A 23,421-nucleotide genomic window follows, 5' to 3' on the forward strand; every position below is an offset into this window, starting at 1 on the left:
TGACCTCACTGTGGCCTTGCAGGGCCTGAAGGAGCTGGCAGGAAAGATGGAGAGAGACAATTTCCAAGAGTTTGGAGTGACAGGACAAGGGGGAATGGTTTCAAACTGCCAGAGGGCAGGGATAGATGGGATATTGGGAAGGAATTGTTCCCTGGGAGGGTGGGCAGGCCCTGGCACAGGGTGCCCAGAGCAGCTGTGGCTGCCCCTGGATCCCTGGCAGTGCCCAAGGCCAGGCTGGACACTGGGGCTTGGAGCAGCCTGGGACAGTGGGAGGTGTCCCTGCCCATGGCAGGGGTGGCACTGGGGGACCTTTAAGGTCCCTTCCCACCCAACCATTCTGTGATTTACCATCTCTCTTTTCTCCCTAAATGGGAAATAAGAGAGATGGTAAATCACAGAATGGCTTTCACTATTTCTTGCTTACACTCTCATACTTTCTCTTTCCCTGGTCTATTCCCTCTCTGCCCTGCTGGCAGGAATCCCATCCTTGCTGCTGGCAGCCTCAGTCAGCCTCGCTGACCAAATCATGTGCTCTGCTCAGAGCATGACTTGTAGCTCTCCAGAGTACCAAGAGCTGCACTAAATTATCACAACAGGAAGATTTTTAGCAGTGTCATTGAAATAATAAGAGCTGGCTGTATTTTTGGGGGAAAAGGATGTTACAGATTACCTGGGGCCTGAGAAAATAGTTTTCTTTCTTTGGTCTTATTTTCTAAAAACCCAAATCTGAAATGCTTTTCCTGGAGAGGTGGGGGAAACCAAACCTCTCTGACTACACAAGCATTCAAATTTCCAGCCTGTTTCTCTACGCAGGGAAAAAGGAGAAGTTCCTGCACATCACTGTGCATGCAGATACACATCAAAGAAAGTTTCTGTTTTAATGAGAACTTTCCTGGGGACAAAAAAGTCCAATTTCAGCAGTCTGGGTAAGTCTAAATGGCAACATCTCCATGCCAAGCACTTCCTAAATGACTGGATTTCCTTGTGGAGAATGGGCTGCTGCAGAGCAGCAGGGAGAAAGGAAGGAACTTTCCTGGGATACAGGAGCCCCTTCCAGCTGGACATCAGCTGCCAGCAGAGCTTGTTCCTCCTGGTTGTGCTGCTGATCAGCTCCAGAGGATGAGGAGCCCCTCTCTATCGGGGATAGAAGCTGTCAGTCAAGTAAGATTGACATCATTATTCCAAAATCACACTTTTCCAAGTAGCAATAACAGACTTCTGTGACAGCACAATTTTTTTGTTAAGGTTTTTAATTAAGGTCATTTGGGAGAAGATGAGCCCCAGAGCAGACAAACTTCCGATTTGGGGCCTAAGCCCTGACGGTTTGGTGCAAAAGATGCAACGTTGAGCAACGGGCAGCCTCTTGTGAATTCTGCTAGAAAGGAGGGATGAAGCAACACTTCAGAGAACCGGACCCCTTCTTTGGGGTCACTTGCTTCATATCGTCTCACCTTCCCCAAAAGCCTCTTCCCCTTTCTCTGGGAAAGAAGAAACTGCCGGGCTCTGCTTGCCTCTGCCTCTCTCCCCTCTTGCTTCTCACTTTCACTCCCATTGGTTTCATGTTCCCCGTGCCACGCGGAAAAGCCTGCGAGCTTATCCAGCCCAGCAGCGGGGTTCATCCTGGTTCCACCCACTGGGACTTTCCTGGCTTCCTTCTGCACCGAGAGGGGGGAGGCAAAGCCGTCGGGAGGCAGGAGCCGGCCCCGGGCAGCGCGGGGAGCGCGGTGCTCCCGCTCTCCCTGCCGGGTTTCTATTGTAGGCGGTGCATTCCTCGGGAGGGAGGGAGGGTGCGTGTGTGTGGCGGTGCCTTCCCACACTCGGGGCAGCTCTTATTTAATGGGGGTCTCCATGCAGGCCAGGCACCACAAGAGGATTGGCAGTGCCCGGCTCTCTCGGAGAACGAGCCCGGCGCTGCTGCCATGGAGCCTGTGGTGGAGATCGGCCCGGAGGCTGCGGCTCCCGGCATCGGCCAAAGCGCCGGGATGCACCTCCGCAAGGATTTGAGGAGGATACGGTGCGCGCTGCTGCTGTGCCTGCTCGCGGTGCTGCTGCTCATGCTGCCCACCGCTTACCTGCTGATCGGGAACCTGCGAGCGCCCAGCTCCTGTGGCAGCCAGGTAAGGCACGGACGCACCTGAGTCCTGTCCCGCGCCTCCAAACGGAGCCTTTGTGGAGCTCTTTGAATCCTCGTGACGAACTTACCGTGTTTAAGAGACTCGCTGTTACATTCCTTCTTGCTTACGCCGAGGATAAACCTGATGGTTGCTCGTTCTTTTTAACTAACTGTTCCTTACTTTCACTGAGGTCACAAGTAGAGTACATGACTCGAAAACTTTTCTTGCTATGCTGCAGGGAATGCTTAAAAAAATCACTGGTTGGTAGGAATCAGTGTCTGTGCACTGATTTCTGCCAGATTTTTGGCATACTTTCCTCCCTTCTTTTGGCTTAAATCTGCAGTTTCCCCTCCCAGTGTCTGATTTCAGGAAGATCTGCTGATGCCAGTGGGTCAGTCACCCGTCCCTGGGCTGACAGCTACAGCTCTGGTGGATTATTAATTATCATTAATGCAAACTTCTGCAGAGATCTGATTTGAGACAATTAAGGGAGTCAGACCCTAAGTTTTCTATCTTGTTTTTCACTCCCCATTAAAACTTTCTCTAGACCTAGGGATCATCTCAGCTCTTCTCCTTTGCCAAACAGCTGCACTCACTTTGCTCCCAGCCCTACAAACTTGTGCTGTGCTGCTTGTAACCCCGTTCCACGATGCTCCATTCCTCCTGCAAGTGCCGATTCCCATGGGAGGCTGTGCATTCGGCAGGAATGCCCCATGCTCTAGGTCTGGAGAAATAAGCTTTGAATTTTAGCTTCAGGTCTGCAATTCCCGAGTTAATCAGCGAGGAAGGGCCTGAGAAAGGGGGCTTGGCTTTTCAGTGGCCTCGGAGGCAGGTTTGTCACCTGGCTCACGTTTAGCCCGGGGGTGTTTAGGGAGGTGCTGGCCCCTGGGTGATCCCGAGGCTGCGCTGCCCGAGTGATGCCGAGTTCAGGGTACAGCATCCTCTGTGGTACCTGGTTCTACCTCTGTGAAGCTTCTCAGGCTGTTAAATCTGGCCATTCCTTGCGTGTATGAGGGGTGATGCTGCCCTGACCCTGTCACTGCTGTCGAGCCCAGCTCTAGAAACCCAGGCTGTCCTACCTGCAGGTGCCAGAGCACAGCTTTCCTCAAGGGCTGGGCACGTTCTGAGAGGATTCAGGGACCCTCAGTTCCAGAAGTGTGGAATTACGGCAGAGCAGAGGCTGAAGGTGGAGGAGCTTGGAAAGCTGGGTGCTACTCGAGATTAGGGGTAAAAGACACTAAAAAAAGGTGTTTTGGGGATTCTCTGCTGCTGCTCTGGGTTTGTGTCCCATGAGAGTTCAGTCTTGAAACAATCTTGGAGTGAAAGAATAATCAAATGTTAACTTGTTTAATCCATCCAATGGCTCGTGATCCTATTGGCAGGGTTAGCAGAGAAAAGCATTTTTATGAGTGGGTTTGGCTTCTTACGAGGAAAAGCGCAACGTAATCCATCGGAATTGCAACACCAGTGTGCGTTGCTGTGCTCATGCTCCCAACCAGCAGCACGTAATGTTTCCACAGTGATGTAACGAGGTGATCAGAGGAGTTATACAACCTCTTCCGTGCTCCTGTTCCCTATTAGCAGCACGTAATGTTTCCACAGGGATGGAAGGAGGTGGTCAGAGGAGTTACAACCTCCGCGAGTCCCGGGGAGAAAGAGGAAAGTCATCGGGGCTGGCCAGGTGCCCGGGGTGCCGTGGGAGGGGCTGCACCTCGGCTGGGCCCTGCCTGTTCCCGATTTTCCATTCACCCTGCTGCTCTCTGTGCCGTCGGTGTTGTCCGGCGGGACAGCGCAGAGGGGTGGATGTGTCTGCCCGGGTGCCTTGCTGTGAGTTCCCCAGGGAGATGTGTGCCCAAGGAGCCTGCAGGTTCGGGGCGGTTCAGTCCCTGGGAATGCTTCTGGGCATGAAAGCTCGCAGGAAAATGTCTTTTGCATTTCCTTCTGCATTCGAAGTTTACTAAATGACTCCGTCCTCATGTGCCCCATTGACAGCTCAGAGGAGGACTTCTGGGACCAGACTTGTGTGGCAGAGCTCTTTGGGGCACTGGTTTTGGGGTGTGGGTACCCTGGGCATACTGGGATGAGTGGGCTGCCCCGAGCTTGCCCCAAATGAGTATTGGCCTCCTGACCCTTGCAGCCCACGGGCAGAGTCCTCTGGTTGCCCCACAGAGCTCAGCCCACACACAATTGTCACCTTCTCACGCTCTGGCGACAGTCCTGGGAGGAGGGAGGGGCTCAGCAGGTGAGGAGCAGATGGAGTAAATTCCTGAGCGCGTCCTTCCTGGAGGAAAGAGGAGAAGGGAAGCCCGGGAAGGTTTGTGCAACAGGGGTGTGACCCTGGGCACGCTGCCCACGGGGTGAGGCGCTTTGCTCATCCCTGCCTCGCTGTGGGTGCACGTGGTGTCACCTGGTGCCTCTGAAGGGATGCAGAGTCACCTCTTCCACTGGAAATGTCCCTTCAAGGGAAAAGCAGGACAAGTTATGTCATTACAGCAGCACGTGTGGGCCACCAGTTTTCTCTCTGTGTCATGGTACGATGCATCTTGAAGGAATAATTCCAGTCTGGTGGTGGTTTCTCCTGGACACCTTCCAGGCTCACTCCACTGCTCCTTTGGGAAAGAGAAATCGCTTTCTTTTGTGCTTCAGTCCAGAGCGAGGAGAGTTCTTCAAACCACGACACATGGCTTGTGTTATTAGCAAGAAATCTGTATAAAGGCCATAGTGGTGTCCTGCCAGAGGAAGGGCCATCCTTCCTCAAAGGCAAGCCAAGTTTCAGTCTGAGTTCCCAAAACCATCACTGGGATGGCACAGGACAGCAGCTCAGGCTGCCTCAGCATCCCACTCAGCAGAGCATCAAGTCCTGTGGCCTGGAGAAGTTGGTATTTGGGTTTCTCTTTCATGGCATTCTCGGCATGTCAGGGCCACAAGCAGCATGAAGAGGAGTTCCAGATGGGAATTCCAAAGGGTTGGACATGCCCCTGTGTGCCCTGGCTGTGCCTTGGCAGCCTGGCAATGGAGAAGGGACCTGGTGCAGAGCAGGAGGAACTTGAAAATCCCAGAGGCTCCACCTGGATCCTGCCCCAAAGGATGAAGCCAGAAAGCTGGCAACAAATCCCAGGAAAGAGCTGCCCTCATGGCCTGCTCATAAAGGAAGGAGAAGAACCTCAAAAGGCTTCCTGATCTTTGGGGACGGAGAAATCCCTGGGGAGGAGCAGCAAGCACAGCTGGATGGGCCCAGGTGTTGGGATTCTGCTTCCAAAGCCAGCACCAGTTAAATCCCTGCCTGGCCACTGCTGCTGGATGCAAATGTTCCTTGTGAGCACATGCCTTGGGTACAGGCTTCCACCAGGCAGCAAAATGTTCTTATTGAAGCCAGTTTTTAGTGGTACAGGCCACGTTCCTACCAAAAATTCCTGGCCCAGACCATGCAGCATCTCTGGAGTTAGAAAAATTTGGGTTTCTGTACTGGCCATGACCTGCAGAGACCCTCCCTGTGAAATGGCGCTGACAATGGAGTGGATGGAGGAGCTGGGGATATTTTGTTCATCAATCCCTCTGCCTGCAGTGCCAGCTGCTCTTCCCATGCCCATTGGATATCAGCCCTTCTTTTTGAGTGTAGCACTGTCTGGATATAAATGCACTGGGGCTTTTGGACGTTTTTGGTACCAGAACCATCCAGAAATGTCCTGCACACAGCAATCCCCAGGGCAATTAGAGCTGCCTGTCCAAATACCTGTGAGTCAGCTCAGGGTGGGATTTTCAGCATCACCCAGTGGTTGGGCTCTCCACAGTAGCCAAAGGGAAAACTGAAGCTGTGAACTTTTCAGAATCACAGCTGAGCAAGAAAGGGAAAAGAGAGAAAAGCACTAATTGTGTAAATGTTCTCTCTGCTGTCTCGTGCTGCTCAGTTCTCCCTCCCCATCCGTGCACAACATCTGTGCCTGTTCAGGACAAGCATTACTGACACCTGGTCATTATGCAGCATTGTCTGCCACTAAAACACTTTCTAGAGGAGATTTATATTTATACTCTTATCAAATAGCACAATTAGGGGGAAAAAAAGAACAGCAACACCTTTGCCAAGCAACAGAATGATTTCACACCTTGCTCTATCCCCCTGCTGTATCTGCTGCAGCACTCTGTCCTTCAGCATCTCTGCTGCATCACTCTGTCCTTCAGCATCTTGTTTCCATCTGGCTTTCTTAGGAAATAAGTACATTTAGGTTTAAAAAAAAACACCTTTTTTTTTTATCTTTTACAAAGAAGCAGAATTCTTCTTGCTCTCTTTCCCATTTTCCTGCCACCTCTTGTTTGGATTGCAACATCCAAGTTTAAACAAGGAACTTCAGCAGAAATTGGGCTTCAAGTATGTAAACAGTTCTGCAGAAGTTACATCCTTAAATGTAGGTTTGGGACTAATTTTTTAGCTGGCTGTAGAATCGTTAGAGAATGGGATCATTTGGGAAATAAGATAATTAATCACTTGGTAAATATGTAGGGAATGTCACACAAGCAGTGTGTAAATTTACTCCTAGGTGAATACGTGGGGTTGAAAGCAAGGGGAGTGTGAGGGAAATCCTTAATTCTGACCTCGTGCTTCCCACCGGGGCAGGGACAAAGTCTGACTGTGTCACTTCACCGGGCAGTCGTGGTTAGTCACTGCAGAAAGCAGGACTGCGAAAGTCCTTACACATAATGAAAGGCACGGAAATCTCCTGGACAGCACAGCACCAATTTTCCCTCAGCCCCACTCTGGAATTTCACACCAATCTCTTCCAGGAGGCTGCTGGGGCTGGGCAGTTGTGTACAGGTGGGCAAGGGGGGAGGGGGAAGGAGAATTTTCCCTACAGTTTTCCTTCTCCATTTTTTCCCAACGCACTGGAGCAGCTATTTTAGAAATGGCTGTGTTCTGCAGGAGCCCACGGATGTTTACTTCCAGTAAAACATTAAACTATCTTTGGGTTTACTGGAGCAGCCAGCAGTCCCCAAATCCAGGCAGGCAGACTCTCCTTCCGCAAACATTCTCCTTCCCCAGACAATATAAATGATCTATTTTCTCCTTCTCCTGCGGTGTTTGAAGCTGTGTGAGGCACAGCCGGCAGGAGACAGCTTCAGCATCTACATATTAATATTGTTTCAGCCTTTTATTGGACAAAGTGCCTCAAATCCTTCTCTAGGAGATGACCAGGGGCAGTTTATTCAGTTTATTCAGTATATTTTTGGTAACTCAGGAGGCACAGCCCTGGCAGGGCAGGAGTGTGACAGGCACAGTCCGTCTGAACCACTCGCCCTCAGGGCAGCAGCACTTGGCAGGGCCCAGGGCCATGTCCTGCCCGAGGGGAATGGGAGCGTTCAGCTCCAGAATGGAATTCCAGGGGAGAGGAAGGATGAGCCTTCCCCAGTGCAAGCTCAGAGCAGCAGTGCTCAGCCACTGCCAGCTGCTCTCTCAGACCTGCTCAGCTCCTGTCCCCCCAGGAAGTCACCCAAAATTCCAGGCAGACCTAAGGAACAGGCTTAGTCTGGAATGAGACAGGTGCAGGACAAAAAGCAGGTGGAGCTGATCCACCTCAGTCTCTGCTCTCTGATGGGATGCAGAGTCACCTCTTCCACTGGAAATGTCCCTTCAAGGGAAAAGCAGGACAAGTTATGTCATTACAGCAGCACGTGTGGGCCACCAGTTTTCTCTCTGTGTCATGGTACGATGCATCTTGAAGGAATAATTCCAGTCTGGTGGTGGTTTCTCCTGGACACTTCCAGGCTCCGAGCTGGTGGTGTGGGTGAACCTTTGCTCCTGTAAAGGCTCAGACCTGCCCTGCCTTGAGGAGAATCACTCCCTTTGCTCTGCTTGCTCTGCATAGATCGGGGGGCAGGAGAGGCTCCAGGCAGCAGAGGGGCTCTGGCAGTGCTGGATGGTGTGACCACCCCACGCATGGCTGATTCCCACTGGCCACTCTGCCACTGCCCTCCCGGTTATGCCAAGGGCTTGTCCAGCTGCAGAGTTTAACACAACCTCCCCCAGGGTCCTGGAATCCTTTCGGAGATGAAGGCAGTTCCAAACCAACAGCAGAAATGTCTTGCAGTTGTCAGGAAAATTAATCCACAAACACCAGAGGTTTATGTCCAAAATCGAGACAGAGGAGCCCTGTTACTTTATTCGAATAAAGGGAGAGGCCATGGGGCATTCCCGTGGGGTCTCTCAAGTTGTTGGAGGACACAGCCACCTATTTATCCTAACTTCCCAGCAGCATTTCCCTCTCTCTTTCCCCATTGGCTGAGGTATTGAGAGGTACAGACTTCCCAAATCGCCTAATACAGACCCCCTTCTAATGTGTACCTGCCCTCCTTTTCTTCTTCCTTGTGTCTCTGTTCTTTTCTCTAAATCCAGGGATTTAGCACGGCCTTAGGTGAGTAACAGTCTGTGCCAATCAGTGGAATTCCTACGGAATTTATGGTTCCTCCCATTGCTTCTTTCACCTCTCAGTATCTGGCTTTATCTCCCAGCAGGCCCACAGTCTGTTTGTAAAGACAAATCCCTCTCATTCCTTTCACAGTGAAGCAAAGACTTGTCAGGACTCACCTTTTTGCCGAAAAGCTCCAGCTGAGCTCACTGATGTCCCTGCCGCGTGTTCCATGTTCTGGGATAACTCACACAACCCCCTCTGCGGGGTACTGGGCACCCTGAGCTGACTGCCTGTAACTCTCCCCTGCAGGTCACAGAGGAGAGGGGCTCTCACTTTCTGAAGCAACGAGCAGTGGCTGCCGGTGAGTTTGCCACCCTTTCCCCCACGCTGGCCCCTGTGGGTGCTGCAGTCCCAGCACACACCTCCCCACCTCCCCTCTGCCCTCACCACCCCATCCCTGCCGAGACAAACCTGCCAGGGCGCACAGAGGCAAACCCGGCTCAGAAGATGCAGGGAGATAAGAGAGTGAAACGGGAGCATTTCTAACCGCAGAGCTGTGAAAGCTGTGCAAGCACCGGCTTCCCCCACAGCCCTGCAGGGTCACTGGGGCTCCCTGAACAAGCGAAAGCAGGGATTTGGGAGCCCCTGCTCCTCACACTTCCCCTCTGTTCACCCTCCAGCAGTTTAGGACGCAGCCACAATGCGCCCTGTTGGTGCTGCAGCAGCTCTGACTGATGCCTTTTCCTGGTCTTAAAATCAAGAGTCAGACACGGTTAGAAGGGGAAAAGGGATTTTACCTTGGTATTTATTGTAAGGATCCTTAAGTGCACACGCCCAGGTCATATGCATCGAAAAGCACCCCACCAAGTATATCCCAAAAGATCGGGTATGACACCATAGGTTCCACCAATTAGCACATCCATCAAAGATTCCCCAATGAGAGGCCCGAGCAAGCCCCCTCCCCAAGGAGCCCCCCCCGGATGGCTCCATCCTAGCACACAGAATGCGCTCCGGAGGGGACCCTGGGGTCCAGGGCACACCGATCCCCAGCCACAAAGCCTCTAAAATGTTCAGTCTCCTAGCCTGACAAACTTAAGTCCAAGAATGCAGGGAAAAAGCACCAGGAATACAGAAGTTGCAGAAAGGTACAACAGGGGTATAAAAGAAAAGGCAAAAAATCCTCATGGGATTCCAAAACTTCCTCGTTTGCAGTTTATTACTTCAGGGGTAACAAGGGATCCCAGCAAATAACTCCTGTCTCAGACCTCTGCAGAAATGGAGAGGGCGTGCACACATTTCCTCACAGGCATCAACCACCACTCACGTTTTGTTGACTTAGGAATAAGTTCTTCCCCCAGAGGGTGCTGGGCACTGCCCAGGCTGCCCAGGGAATGGGCACGGCCCCGAGGCTGCCAGAGCTCCAGGAGCGTTTGGACAGCGCTGCCAGGGATGCCCAGGGTGGGGCTGTTGGGGGGTCTGTGCAGGGCTGGGGCTGCACTGGATGATCCCTGTGGGTTCCTTCCAGCTCAGGACATTCTGTGATTTTATTATTGAACAGCAGCAAACATCCTCACACCATTTTTTTTCCCTTTTCCCTCAGTTACAGACACACTTTCCAGCGCAGAGAAGCCACGAGCTCACCTGACAGGTAATTCTTGTTCAAAACTGAAGCGTTTTTACAGCAGATGTTGTGGTTCAATAACCTTGGCCCACGTGGATCTGACAGGAGCAGAACATGGAGAACATAATACTCAGCTTTGCCTTGTTGGCCACGCCAGATTGAGGGCATTGTGTCTGTAGGAAAGGGCCCACTAAGGAGGCAGGACAGAAATGTCACCACTTTTCCAAGCTGTTTGCTTTATTGAGTGACCAGCTTTTGTAAGAGAACTGAAATAGATGCCTGCTGTCTCAGTGATCTGCTGAATCCTCCAGAAAAGGCAGGGGAAGGAGCTCAAGTGAGCCCTCGTGGAGAAGTGAATTTGCAAGAATTACAAGTTTTGGAGCAAAATCAGGTCAAATCAGGCCAGTTTTATTTTATTTTTCAACAAGGCCTGACTCAGGCCACACACAACATATTCCCATCCAACCCCCCATGTTTTCAGTGAGATCATCTCTGACACATTTCAGAGCAAGCAGGGGAAGGGTAATGCCAAGCTGAGCCCTCCAGGCCTTTATGTTGTGGTAGGAAGGTGCTGTCACAAAGTCCTGTCACAGGGTGGGCTGCCAGGCCTTTCCAAGAGGCTTCCAGGCCTTTCCAAGAGGCTCCCATGCCTTTCCAGGGGGTGCCAGCATCTCCAAGGTCCCTGTCTCACCACCTCAGCCTTGAAGCCGTCACTATACCAAGGACACTGCCCTGAGACATCCCCCACCCTCGCCAGCTCCACCCACGCAGAAAATTTGAGGTATTCCCAGAGAAAAGCTCCTGTGTGGCTCCAGTGTGGATGGAGTGAGTGCCAAAGCGTTTTCCAGCTGGCCTGATGCCATTTGTCCCTCCCCAAAGTACAGCTCACTGCAGAGGCTTCCCCAGGGCCTCGAGTGTTGCCCCAGGGTGCACTTTGTAACTTGAGAAATGCAGGAAGTGCTGGGGCGATTCTCTCAAATCCTCCTGCAGAGCTCAATCAAAATCCACCTCCAGGGTTCAATCAGTCTTCAGCTCAGGGCTAATGTATTTCCCAGCAGAGTTTCCTTCCCTGATGCACATCCTTGGTGCCTTTCCCTTGGGCACAGGGGTTTCTGGAGCTCCAAAACTGACCTGTCCTTGTCCAAAATCACATCTTTGCTTAAGTGCACGTTTTAAAGAGCAAGAGGACAGTGTCCGCTCCTGGAAGGTTTTGTTTTCCCAAGTGCCCCATGGCAGAGAGATCCAGAGGCTCCAGTAACTCAAAGGAGCAGCCAAAGCTCTGCTCTGCTGGTGGGAACTTCCCTGGGCTGCACAAAAGCCCAGTGGCCACAGGGAAACACCTAACAGTTTTCTCCGAATTTCCTCAGCCCCCATATTTACAAAAATTCCTTTGCCATCATTCCCAGGCCACTGTGCCCATCCTCTTTGGCATTCTGCTGGGGCCAGTCACTGTTGGCCATAGGAAGGGGCAAGAAAAGGGGAAAGTTAAGGGAATTTTTTCTCTCCTTGCTGTGCTGTGCTGTGCTGTGTAGTCATCAAGGAACCCAATATCTATGGATTATCTTTGACCCTTGTTTTAAGCCTGAACATATTCCTGGTGCTTCTCCCTGTGGCAGGGAGTTTCCAAGCACTTTGCAGGCAGAAAATATTTCCTGTTATTTTCAACTCCGTGCAAAATCATTTCTTGGGTTCCACCCTGGTTTTGTCTTCTCAGAAACCACGACTTGTGCATAGAAAGTGTAGAAGGAATAATTATTCTCCTGATCTTTGTTACATTCCCCCACCTCAGGTGCCTTTTTCAAAGTGAAGGTGGCAGACTACAAATCCTAAATTGTAGGAAATCTCTTCCACACCTTTGTTCTGTCTTCTTCTAGTTTTAGGCACATATATTGTGAAGGTGAGAGCAGAGAAGTGAGAGGAATGGGAATTAGCCAGAGTTCTTTGGGAATGCACTGATTAATTGGCAGCAGCAGAATAACTCCATGTTTTGGTGTCTGTTCCTTTATGATAAATCTCCCAGCTGCTCTTGGCCTTTTTAACTCATGCTGAGAATTTTTATTTATCCAAACTGGCATCAAGCTCTCCCCTCCCTGATGACTTTACCTATTGAGATGTGCCAATACCCAGCTCAGACTTTCCTCCATCCCCGTTTCCTCCTGTGCATTAGTGTTTATTTGGGGCTTCTCCTTGCCCTGCCATCATCCCCTCTCCACTTATTTGGTTGGATTTGGGGTCAGGCTGCAGAGCAGTGCCTGTTCCTTCTTTTCACCTGTGGCACAGTGGATGACCAGTGTTGCAGGACCTGGCTCGTGCTCCTTGTGCTGCAGTGGTCCCAAATCCACCTCTAAATTTGGGCAGAGCATCTTTTCTGCTTTCAAATTACCTTTATTAAATCCTCAGGGCACGAGCTTGAGCACCAGAGACCCTGCAGACACAGGACCTTGCACGCTACAGGCTCCAATCTCTTGCTGAGACTCAGAGTTCAGGATTAGGCTCTCCCACTGGTGCTAAGAATTGCAGAAACCCCACAAATTCAGCACAAAATGTACCCCAAACCTGACAAGCAACAGGGATTCTCCAGCAAGGGACTGAACCAAAAGGGCTTTGGGGACAGGAGAGTTAAGGGATGCCAGGAATTTGTAGCGTGTGGGAAAGTGGAAGGAACTGTGGCAATGAAGCCTTTATTAAAAGCAGATTTTAATTACTTCAGGAATTAACATCCTAGGTGTATTTGCAGGAAGTAGAGCTCCAGAATTTAGGAAATAAATAAATAAATGACAAGTACAAAGTACAGTTACTTCTAGAAAAGCAGCTGTGCTGCACTGAAAGGCACTTGAACGTTCTTTTTTTTTTTTCCTCCTGACTGTTATTGAAAGTACGGGGAAAATTAATTAACTTGAAAATAGAGAGCATCAATAGAGAGAGATTCGTCCTAAAAGGGAGGTTAAAGCTGTGAAACTTGACTAATTCTAGAAGTCAGGAAGTCATGTAGTTCATTGGAGATCTTATCATATTCTATAGCTAATAAAATATATTTTTTAACTAATATAAAAATTCATTGAGGAATTGTCATTGACATTTTAAGTGTGTCATTCTACAAGAAAAGAACATTTCACAGGCAGCTTCTCTTCAAGTTCCCCCCAAAATTCCAGAGATGGAAAAGAGCCCAGGACATTTTCTGGAAATACTTTGATCTTTCCTCATCCTTCCCATCTCAAACGAGATTTCCTCTGCTCTCTGAGACGTGTTGCTCCAAGCTCTTGCAAATCTTTGGAGTGATCCAAAGCTACCTGAGCTTTTCCCAGGATTCAGACCAGTCCCTAACCCGAGAGGTGGATGAGGGTGAAGGCAGCCCAGGAGCACTTTCACTTTCTTTTATTCCCCTCTCTGTATCAAGCTCCATTGTCTCAAACCTTATCATACTTCTGTAATTTAGCTTTCCTTGCTGCCACAATCCCTGTCTGGCTTCCCCTTCCCAGAAATACTCCCCTCATCCACTTTGCCTCCTGGGAAAACATCAGAAGGATTTGGTACTTCAGCAGCACTAACATGAAAAAGGCCATTATTTTGTTGTGCTGCTCAGAGAATGTTAAAGGAATTGCACTCCTAACACCTTCCTGCCTTCTCATGGATTATTTATTGCTGGAAAAGAGGGAAGCAGATGCCACTGGGAGACGAGCACATTCCTTTTTCTGAATCTCATTTCGCCCAGGATAAACCTGAAGGTTATTGCCAAGGGAATTTCAAAGCCTTCCCTCACCTTCATTCCGTTTGCCACCCTTCCCATGCACACACCCCCCTTCCCCAAATACTGAATCCAAATCAACTTTAAACATTAACACAAGCTCCTTGAAAAGGTCTCAGCTCCTAGAACTCCGTCCCCTCAGTCTTTTCTCAGCATTCATCATTCATTTTCCAGGTTCATATGAATACCTGACAGAATCCTCACGGGTTTTATTCTCTTCTTCCCACTGCTGCTGCTTGAGCACAACAATTTTATGTGGCAGTCAGTAAAGAGCGGAGACAACTCTCGCTTCCCTGCAGAAAAACGTGCAAGGGCTGGGGTTTATTCTCCTGTCTGTTGTGTGTGAGAAATCAAAGTGGTGGAGGAGATGAAAGGAATAGGGCAGAAATTCCCTGATTTTCCCTCTGCAGCCTGGGGAGCGTCCTCAGCTTAGATCAGACTGATGGAGGGAATGGAGCTCTGCTTGTAACCACAAGATTGGGGGGAAAAAAGTCTGGAGGAATGTTGAGGCTGACTCTAAGCTTAAGTATTTTGTTCCAGAAAAAGCATTAAAGAAAGAAACAAGGGAAAGAGAGAGATAAAAATGGTTTAAAATATAATGTGTTGCTTTGGAATTGGACCTCTTGAAGCACAGTGGGGTCTTTGGGGTTTTTGCTGAAATCCAATGACCCTGGTAAACCAAAAGCAATTCTGCAAAAGATGTCCTTGAGAGCACTCAGGAGGAGGAGCTCAAGACAAGTGCTGAGAAACCCCCACCCCCTTCAGAAGCAGCTTGGCAGGAAGTGAAGTTCAAGTGTCTCAGTGCTTGGTGACACATCATGGTGAGCAGTGTGGACACTTTGCAAGCACAGCAGTGTCTCTCTAAGAATTGCAATCCACCCCTACTGAAAAAAGGATGGTTTAGTGTTTCCTCTGGCTGTCCCAACCGTTAGGTACAAGCCTGGTACAACTGTCCCAGTGTTGGTGTCACTTAAGGACAGGGTTTTCACTCTGGAAATGGGTGAGATGGGAATCTCCATTGCTTCCCAGTGCCAGAGAGTGAGCCTTGAGGAAGGACAGCTCATCCTTTGGGGTCTGACCCACAACCAGGACCCCCAAGCCCAGCTCACACTGCCAAGGTCCTCCTAAAGCATCCTTGGTTTCAGTCCTGACAGCTCAGATCTGGACACCCTGTGGGCACCTAGGAAAATACCCCTGGGCAGTTGTCCTGCAGCCCATTGAGCTCAGTTTTCAAGCTCTGAAATAAGAACATTTCTGCCCCAGCATTTTGCTCACCTTACTGAAATTCCTCCCCCTTTGGAGCAGAGCTCTCGTGTTACCCCCACACCCCTGGCAGGACCAAACTCACGCACCCTCCTCTCTCTCTCCCTTCCTCCCGCAGTGAAGAAGCAGGACCTGGCCAGCACCGTGGGGAGCCACCTGCCCATCCTGCAGTGGGAAGACAAGCGAGGCCTGGCCTTCACCAAGAACAACCTGAGTTATTCCAGCAACGCTCTGGTGATTCCTGTGTCTGGGGACTACTACGTGTACGCTCAGGTCACCTTCCGAGGGCCCATTGAGAGTAGCACCAAGCCCAACTCTGTCACCGAGATCATCACCAAGGTCACCGACAGCTACCCCGAGCCCACCCAGCTGCTGACGGGCACCAAGACCCTCAGTGAGAACAGCAATGGTTGGTTCCAGCCCATTTATCTGGGCGCTGTTGTCTCCTTGGAGGTGGGAGACAAGCTGATGGTCAACGTGAGTGACATCAAGCTGGTGGATTACACCAAGGAGCACAAAACTTTCTTTGGGGCCTTTTTGCTGTAGGGCTCTGGCAGCAGCTGGTGGGGATCCCTCCAGGGTCGTTGGGGGGACCTCGTTGGACTCTGGCTTTGTGGGCGCGTGTTGGGGTGAGATCTCTGCTGTTTTCCTTCTTTTTCTTCTGTACCATCACTCCTCTGCAGCTCGCTAGAGCCTTAATTTAATGGGTAGGGAAAGGTGAAGCTGTAGGTTGAAGTGAAATAACCCCCTCAAAAAAAACCAACAAAAACCAACCAAAAAGTAAATTAAAAAAAAAAAAAAACCCCCAAAAAAAACCCAAAAAAAAAAACAACAAAAAAAAAACCAAAAAACAACAACAAAAAAAACTCAACCAAAAAAAGTCCAAAACAAACAAAAAAAGAAAAGCCAAAACAGAAAAATGGAAGTCCTATTGGAGGAAAAAAAACCCGTTATTTTTGAAAGTAAAAGTTGAAAGTTCTTCAAAACTTTGTAAGCTAAGGAGGAATGGCTGATACCTGTGGGTAGGAATGATGCTCTTGAATATTGAGCTAGGCTATGTCACTAATTCCACCTTCAATGTACAATTTCCTCAACTCCAAAACAACAGAAAAAAGGGGTTTTGAGCTTTCTCCAGCACTTCCAGTGTAGTTCTGCATGACCCTTCTTCAGATTCTCGTTCTAAAAGGCAATTACTTCTCATAACTTTATTATGAATAGATTTACTCAGTACTTTGCACTAACATAAAGTTCACGTTAATAATTAACTGCTTAATTAATCCCTTCCAACTTCCCTGTAAAGTAGATTAAAATTGTATCTTGTGCTTTGCAGAAGCTACTTGAGATTTTTGGTTTTTCCAGAAAATTGTTTACAGTTCTCTAAGTCCATATACAGCCTCAAAATGTTCTGGAAAAGATCTAGGGAACACGCAAAACACTTTCTGTTTCAGCATGAAAGTGGAATGTCCCCTCCAGGTCCTAACTTTAGGATAGCAGAAAAGAAAAAAACAAACAAGGCAGAGAGAGACACGGAGCAAAATTTTGCACACTTTTAAATCAGCCCCCAAAATTTTGGGAGAAAACCTCTGCAGTGTTTTGCTTTCCATTACATTTAGTGCAAAGCAAGTGCAACTAAAAAATCCCTGGCTTGGTGCTCCAACCATTGCTGATGGTGGCCTCCAACCCCAAGGGACTCCCCAGCCTCGCCCTGGGTGAAGGTTGGCCACCAGTTGTCCCCACACGAGGTGAAAAGATCCAAAGACACGACCCTGCTGGAGCTCAGGAGTGTTTAACTTCCCACCTTGCACTTACTCATATCTGCAGACCTTTCTGTCTCTCAGAGAAATTCCCTTTTTTCCCTCCCCTCCTTCAGGAAACACATCTCCAGCAATGGCTCAGGTCATGTCCCCATGGACTGGGACTTTACACCCTGAACAGCCCCGAGGTCTCACAGCTGAGCACCCACCACCCAAGCACCAGGCTCCCCTCTCTGCAGCTCTTCCCTGCCTCACCTCCTTGGATTTCCTCCATTTTTCCACTTCTTGCCCAGCAATAACAGCAAGGCTTTGTTGCCTGAGCTGATGTTTCCACCCAAAGCCGTGGTGGAGCCCAAAGTCCCCCCGTTGGCGTTGGGGAGACACCGAGGTGGGGAATTGCAGCTCTGGGGGTGAGGGGTTGTATCTGCAGAGCTCAGCTGGGCAGAGGCTTTGTAGTGGAGACAACCACATGTGTGATCCTGCAGCTTTGTCCATGGCAAACCTCTTCCCACCAGGAGATCATTTATTGCTCTGGGAAGATCTGTTTGAGCTGACAAGAACTCAGTGGAGCAGCTGGAGCAGGGAGAGAAACCAAGGAGGTTGGGAAGGGAGGAGAGGAGCAGAGCAGGAGGAAGGATGGTCCAGGCAGCAGCAGGATCTCTGTGTCTTCATGTCTTGGTGTAAGGACCTTCCTGCTGACATGAAAACTGGCCCATATTTGTGGTAAATCATCTCAAAAAGGCGGCTTTTTGCCCATTCTTGCCTATCCTGCAAATCCTGGGTCCCGCAGTCTCAGTCCTTCCCTGTTTTATCTACAGAGCCAGCATGAGGCACATCACAGCAGCCAGGAGTTTGCCACCCTGCCCTGCCCTCTTTTCCTCTGCTTCCAGATTTTCCTTGAGTGGCATCATTGAGTGTTGGCCCCTGGCACAACTCTGCCCATTTGGAGACCTTGACAAATTCCCTGCATCAAAACCTCATCCCAGTTCGGCTTCCCATCCTTTCTTTGACTTATTCTTTGCTTCCCCCACATCCACATCTCAGCTGTCCTCTTGATCCCTTGCTCCTTTCAGCCTTCCTGGCCCTGTCCAATAGGTGCCAGGACACTTCTTTATCCAAATGCCATTTTTTACACTCAATTTCTCCAGTGCACAAAGGAAACTGACATCTCAAAATAGGGTTGGAGAAAGTAAATTTAATGATCCTGCAGGCAGATGGAAACACTCTGAGTCAAGGGATCCTCTTACGTCTTTATTATCCAGATCAATTCCATCTTGGAGTCCTTATTCCTATTTTCTCCACCTGCTCAGCCTATTTTTTAAGCTGAGCCTGGAGCAGTTATTCCCAATTATCCATTCAGTGCTTGGCACACACGACCTCAGCCTTGTTACTCCTCAGAAAGCGGTTCTGGTGACCCAGCTCCTTTTCAGGGCTCTTCTTCCTGCTCAGAGACCCCCCCACCAGGGTAAAATCTGGTGAAATCCCCCCACTCTTGGCACTTCTGGACAAAATTATTCCCTGTGAAACCCTGAGACTTTCCATAGCTCAGATTCTCTGCTGCGTTCCCTCAACACCTCACGCTGAGTCTTTGATCACCCGGTCGTGTGCCCCGAACAGGATCTGAACTCATGAAAACACAAAATCCACAGCTTTTGGAACATGTGGAGCCCTTCAGGTGACCAGCACACGAAACAACGGGGTCAGTCTCATAAAGGAAGATTTGAAATCATCTTTCCCAGACAGGTGATTCCCAGCAATTAGGGCAGGAGAGCCTCTGCGAGGTGCAAAACAGGGTTAATTTGGTTTATCCTTGGTGGAAATTGGAGGGGAAATTCTCTTTTTTTCTGGGATAATTACAGTAATTCAGAAAGCTTCTCTTTACTGTGAAAGAGCTGATTGTTCTGAGGGCACAAGGCAATCCTGATAGGCTGCGACAGCAGATTTCCAGGAAAACTGTATCCCAAGGCAGCATCACTCAATCCTGGTGTGTGAATGATGGGAATTGTGAGGGCTGTGGGAGAGGAGTGGGGAATGCAACATCTGGCATTCAGTCAAAGAGCCTTCTGTGGGATATTTACACACAGACAGAAATATATTTTTGTGGATATTCCATAGACATTCCAGGAACCCCACTGGCAATAATGAGCCTTTTTTAGCACATAATTTGTGTCCACTGCACACTAAAGATGAATTCCACCAGCAGAAAGTTGCCTGCTGCAGCTCCATTCCAGGTGTGATTCTCTTGATCCATTATCCATAAAAAACATTTCTTTTAGTCCAGTTAGAGCTTTTGCACCCCATGACCCACACCAGCTTTGAGCACACTTAGTACACATTTTATAGGACAGAAACCAATATATGTGGCATTACTTGTTTTAAAGTGGTGCAGGCATATTGATCCCCACATGTATCCTCATGGAAATTCTCTTTATTCCCTTTTTCCCCCCTTTTCAGTGCTAATAATGTTACTGTACCAGTGACCAGCACATAAAATAAGTGTTCGGGGGCTGATTCTGAGCCTGTTTTCTATCAGATATTCCTCCACAGAAGTCAAAGGCACAAAGTCAGAGTAAAGCCACTTAAGTCAAACAAAAATCGAGCTTAAAGGGAAATATCTCCAACAGACTGAACCTGAACTGTGGATTCTCAGATTGGTTTGGTTTTTTTTTAAAGCTAAATAAGGGCACGAGTGTTCCCCGAAATTTGTGTTTGTTGATTTAGAAAATGTAAAGCATTTCTGGAGATGTGAAAACGCACAGGAATCAGCATTTTTGATTAAATGAGAAGCTGATGAAATCTGGTCATGGGAAGCACTGACCTTAAAGTCTGTGGTCAAGCTGAACACGTGCTTTGGTTTGGGTGGCCATGAAACCAAAACCATTATCAGGAAAAATAAATGGAATCTGGAGGAAAAAAAGAGTGAAATAGGCAGCTTGGGCTAAATAAGGTAAAATGATGATTTCAGGTTCTGACCCTTCCATTTCTTAGGAAAAAGAACCCGAAAGCACTTTCCAGGACAAAACCACTGAAAGAAGCATCATCAAATTATGATTATTATTTTTTAACAACTGCTCAAAATATTCTAGATCTTAGGAGTTGTCTTCTTCCCTAATCTCTTTCATCCCCCAAAAAACTAACACTAAGCACAACCCAAATTCATAACAGAGTTCATTACCTACCGCTTCCTTTCCCCTTAAAAACTGAATGTTGATAAATAAGCATTAACTTTCTCTCCATGTACATGCAGAAGTAAATTTTAATCAAGTTATAAAGAAAGCAGCTCCAAATCCTACCAACATTTCTTTGTGCTGAACGTAGCCCTGAGCACGTGGCCAAAGGGGACTGTGGTAAAAACCAGCTCCTCTTTGGTGAATGGGAGGAGTAAAATCTGCATTCCTCAAATTAAACATGGACAGAAAGTCTTAGTTGTGTTTCTCCTCAGCTCCATCGTGGTTTGGAGCAATCTTCCAAATCGAAGAGTGACTGCAGGGACTGTCCAGCACAGGGGTGTTGGCAGGATTGGTGTCCAAGGGTGTAAAACATCACCCAAAAAGATGCTGCTGAGATGATTTTGGATGTGGCAGGGCAGGGGATGTGACGTGCAAACCCCTCTACAAAAGGGGTCCCAGACCAAGCCCAACAGATTGAGGAATTCACTCGAAAATTTCAACACAATATTGCAGAAGTTTGAAGGAATCTTGGTTTTTTCACCCCTCTATGGCACAACTGACCACCCTGTCCTTTGTGTTATTTACCTTCTGAGTGGCCCATCATTTCAGGTGAGAAATGAGGAGAGAATTCATTCTTTAGAAGAATCAGAAAATGTCAAGGATCTTTGCCCACATCTGGGTGTTACACACCAGTAATAGCATTTTGCTATTGTAAGGGATTTCCTAGAAGGGATTGTCTTTTATCTTGTGCCTCAGCACTGAGATGTATCTTTACCACAAGAACTGACTTAGCTTCTTTATTTTTTTCCCAAGTTTTATGATAATAAAAATGCAACTTAACAAATGTGACCACTTTTGATGCCGGTCCCCTTCCCAAAACACTAATCACAATTAAGAGTGACCAGCTAAAGCAGCCAGGTAGGGCTGATGTATAAAAAAACCAGTTTGATTGTGTGTAAACGTGTGAATAATCATTATTTTATGCAGTTAGAGGTCCCTCAGCAGAGTGAAGTTGGGTCCAGACTTTCCCCTGGGAATTTGGAGACACTTGCACTTCATAAGGCAAAAACCATACACTAAAACACTTCAGCATTTTGGGAATTCCGTGTTCCCAATTGCTCAGCTCCTGGCTGACAGGCACTACCCAAGCAGGAAATTTTGGGCAAATGAGAGTCAAAGTGAAGGCAGCAGAGCTCTGGGCACCCCTAACTCTGTTCTAGCTCCAGCTTTGCTGTCCTCACCCTTCCAGCAGAGCAGCAGCATCCCCTGGATGTTTATTCCTCATCCTGGCTGCTGTTATCTCCAGTTCCTCTGCTGCCAAGAATGCAAATTCTTTTCTTTCCCCCACCAGAACTGAGAAACATTCTCCCATTTGCCGTATTATTTCTTATTCCCCAAATTTCTTTTGCTTTCCTGGCTTGAACTCGGAGTATCACATTTAAATTGCTTCAGAAGAGGTTTCTGGTGAAGGGCTCTGTGCCCTGGCTCCAGGAAGGTTTTCACTGGAATGCTCTGGTGGAGGACATTTGTTTCCCCTGTTTTTCATCCACTTGCAAATCCCTGAGAGGTTTTGTTAACAGCCTCTGTAGATCAGCCAGGAGTTCATTAGACAGTGGGAATCAGGCTGCTTTCCTCTGTGACACCAAAAAGATGTCATTTGCTGTTACGTTGGTTTTTGCTCTTTTTAATCCAATATCTACCTCACATTTAGCAAAAGCAAAACAGATTTTTATTATTATTATTATTATTATTATTTCCTATTTTAACTTGAGCAGAGCAGAATTCAATTTCACTGCCATTTTACTCCATGCTTTGCACATTTAGGGTAATAACTTGAGATTTTCTGTGGTCTAAACACACTGAGTGTGAGCACTGGGCTGCATTTTGGCTTCCTTTAATCAGATAAAAGGTGTCTGCTCTCAATAAATCTCCAGGCTCCCTCTCGAGAGTGGAGGGGGAGAGAGGCACATCCCTGAGAGGTCCTAGGGAAGGTGGGGATAATGGAGGTGCTTCTCTCCCCGGCTGCAGAGGGGGTTTTGTGGTGTTTTTCCTGGGTAAAGATGACCCAAGCACCCGGTGAAAGGGAGAGCCCCCCTGCTCTCACTCTGGGGTGGGTGGATAAACCTTTGTGGGGAGGATTCCCACGGGGTTTAGTGTTGAATACACACGTGGACATGAATCCTGAGGGGAGGCAGAACCTCCCTCTCACCCTAGAAAATTACTCCATGAAATCCATCCTCCAGAGCAGGACGCTCCCCGCGGGAGCTGAACATTCCCAGCTCTCACCTGTTGGCTGTGATGCCCAACCACAGCTGGATTGAGCCCTCTCAGCTTTGTCCTCGCACAAAGCCTCCTTTTCCCAGCTGGGGACAAGATCCCAGTGGGATCCATGCAGCTTTGGGGTTTACCATGGCAGGGCTTTTGTCCATGTGGAGGATGCAGCATCAGCTGCCATGAACTGGAAGTGATTTTCCCTCCCAGGAAGGTCCAACGCTATAAAAATCCCAGCTGATGGACAGGGATGTGTTTCCCACCCCCTGTCAGCATCCAGACAGGTTCCCAAAGGAAATGAGAGCTCCACTTCCATTTCTTTGTGAGCCCTGGTGCTGCAATTCTCTCCCCGAGTGTGAACTTTGCCATGACACTTCCAAATCCCTGCTTCTTGGTTGTTAAATCCCTTGGAACAACATGAAAGGCATCGCCTGGGAGATCATAGCCCAGTTTATTAAGGAACATAAGTCAGCAGCATTAGGGGTTTTTGGCTGAATTATGAACTAAAATAGCTTTCCAGCTGCTCTCATTCTTGCACAAACCTCCTTAAGTTCTGCCATTGATTGTAGAGTTTTATATTAAAACGTCCAAAAAAGGCACTGAAAATGTTTGCTGCATATTTATTGGTACTGTACATAGAGATGTCTTGATTTTATGGGAGAGAAATTGTGAAATTCATGGTATAAAGTTTAGATCTATTATACTTGATGCTAGTTTTTTGGGAAATTAAGTTTATAGATAGTTCTTTAAAATGTACTTTGTGTCTTAAAGCGAAAAAATAAAATTAATTGGATTCATATTTATTCCTGAGTGGTTTTTTATTCCAATAAGCACCCACCAAGTGCTCTATTCACAGCTGGGAAGGCCAGGCATTTCCCCCTGTCAAAGTTTATTGTGTGTTATAAATGCATAGGGTTGAGGGGTTTTTTATATAAACTATTAATTCCATTCAGAATACACACAGAAAATTATTAATCCTGGCATTTCCAGAGCAGTGAAATTAAACCCTATTCACGTGAGGACAAGGCTCAGACATTTCCAGGAGCCTTTAAGGGCTTTGGAGGATTTTGTTCATCTGTCTC

General features: G+C 48.3%; 1 protein-coding gene across 1 annotated transcript; it reads left to right on the plus strand.

Moving 5' to 3' along the window:
• The first annotated feature begins 1,499 nt into the window (after positions 1–1,499).
• On the plus strand, positions 1,500–23,142 carry TNFSF15 (TNF superfamily member 15). Its single transcript, XM_032130947.1, has 4 exons — positions 1,500–2,117; positions 8,825–8,876; positions 10,116–10,163; positions 15,263–23,142. Exons 1-4 carry the CDS (start codon positions 1,560–1,562, stop codon positions 15,688–15,690), a joined length of 1,086 nt encoding a protein of 361 aa, XP_031986838.1. The 5' UTR covers positions 1,500–1,559; the 3' UTR covers positions 15,691–23,142.
• The last annotated feature ends 279 nt before the right edge of the window (positions 23,143–23,421 follow it).

The sequence above is a fragment of the Corvus moneduloides genome, chromosome 21 (genome assembly GCF_009650955.1).
Source record: "Corvus moneduloides isolate bCorMon1 chromosome 21, bCorMon1.pri, whole genome shotgun sequence".
In the NCBI taxonomy this organism is placed as follows: Eukaryota; Metazoa; Chordata; class Aves; order Passeriformes; family Corvidae; genus Corvus; species Corvus moneduloides.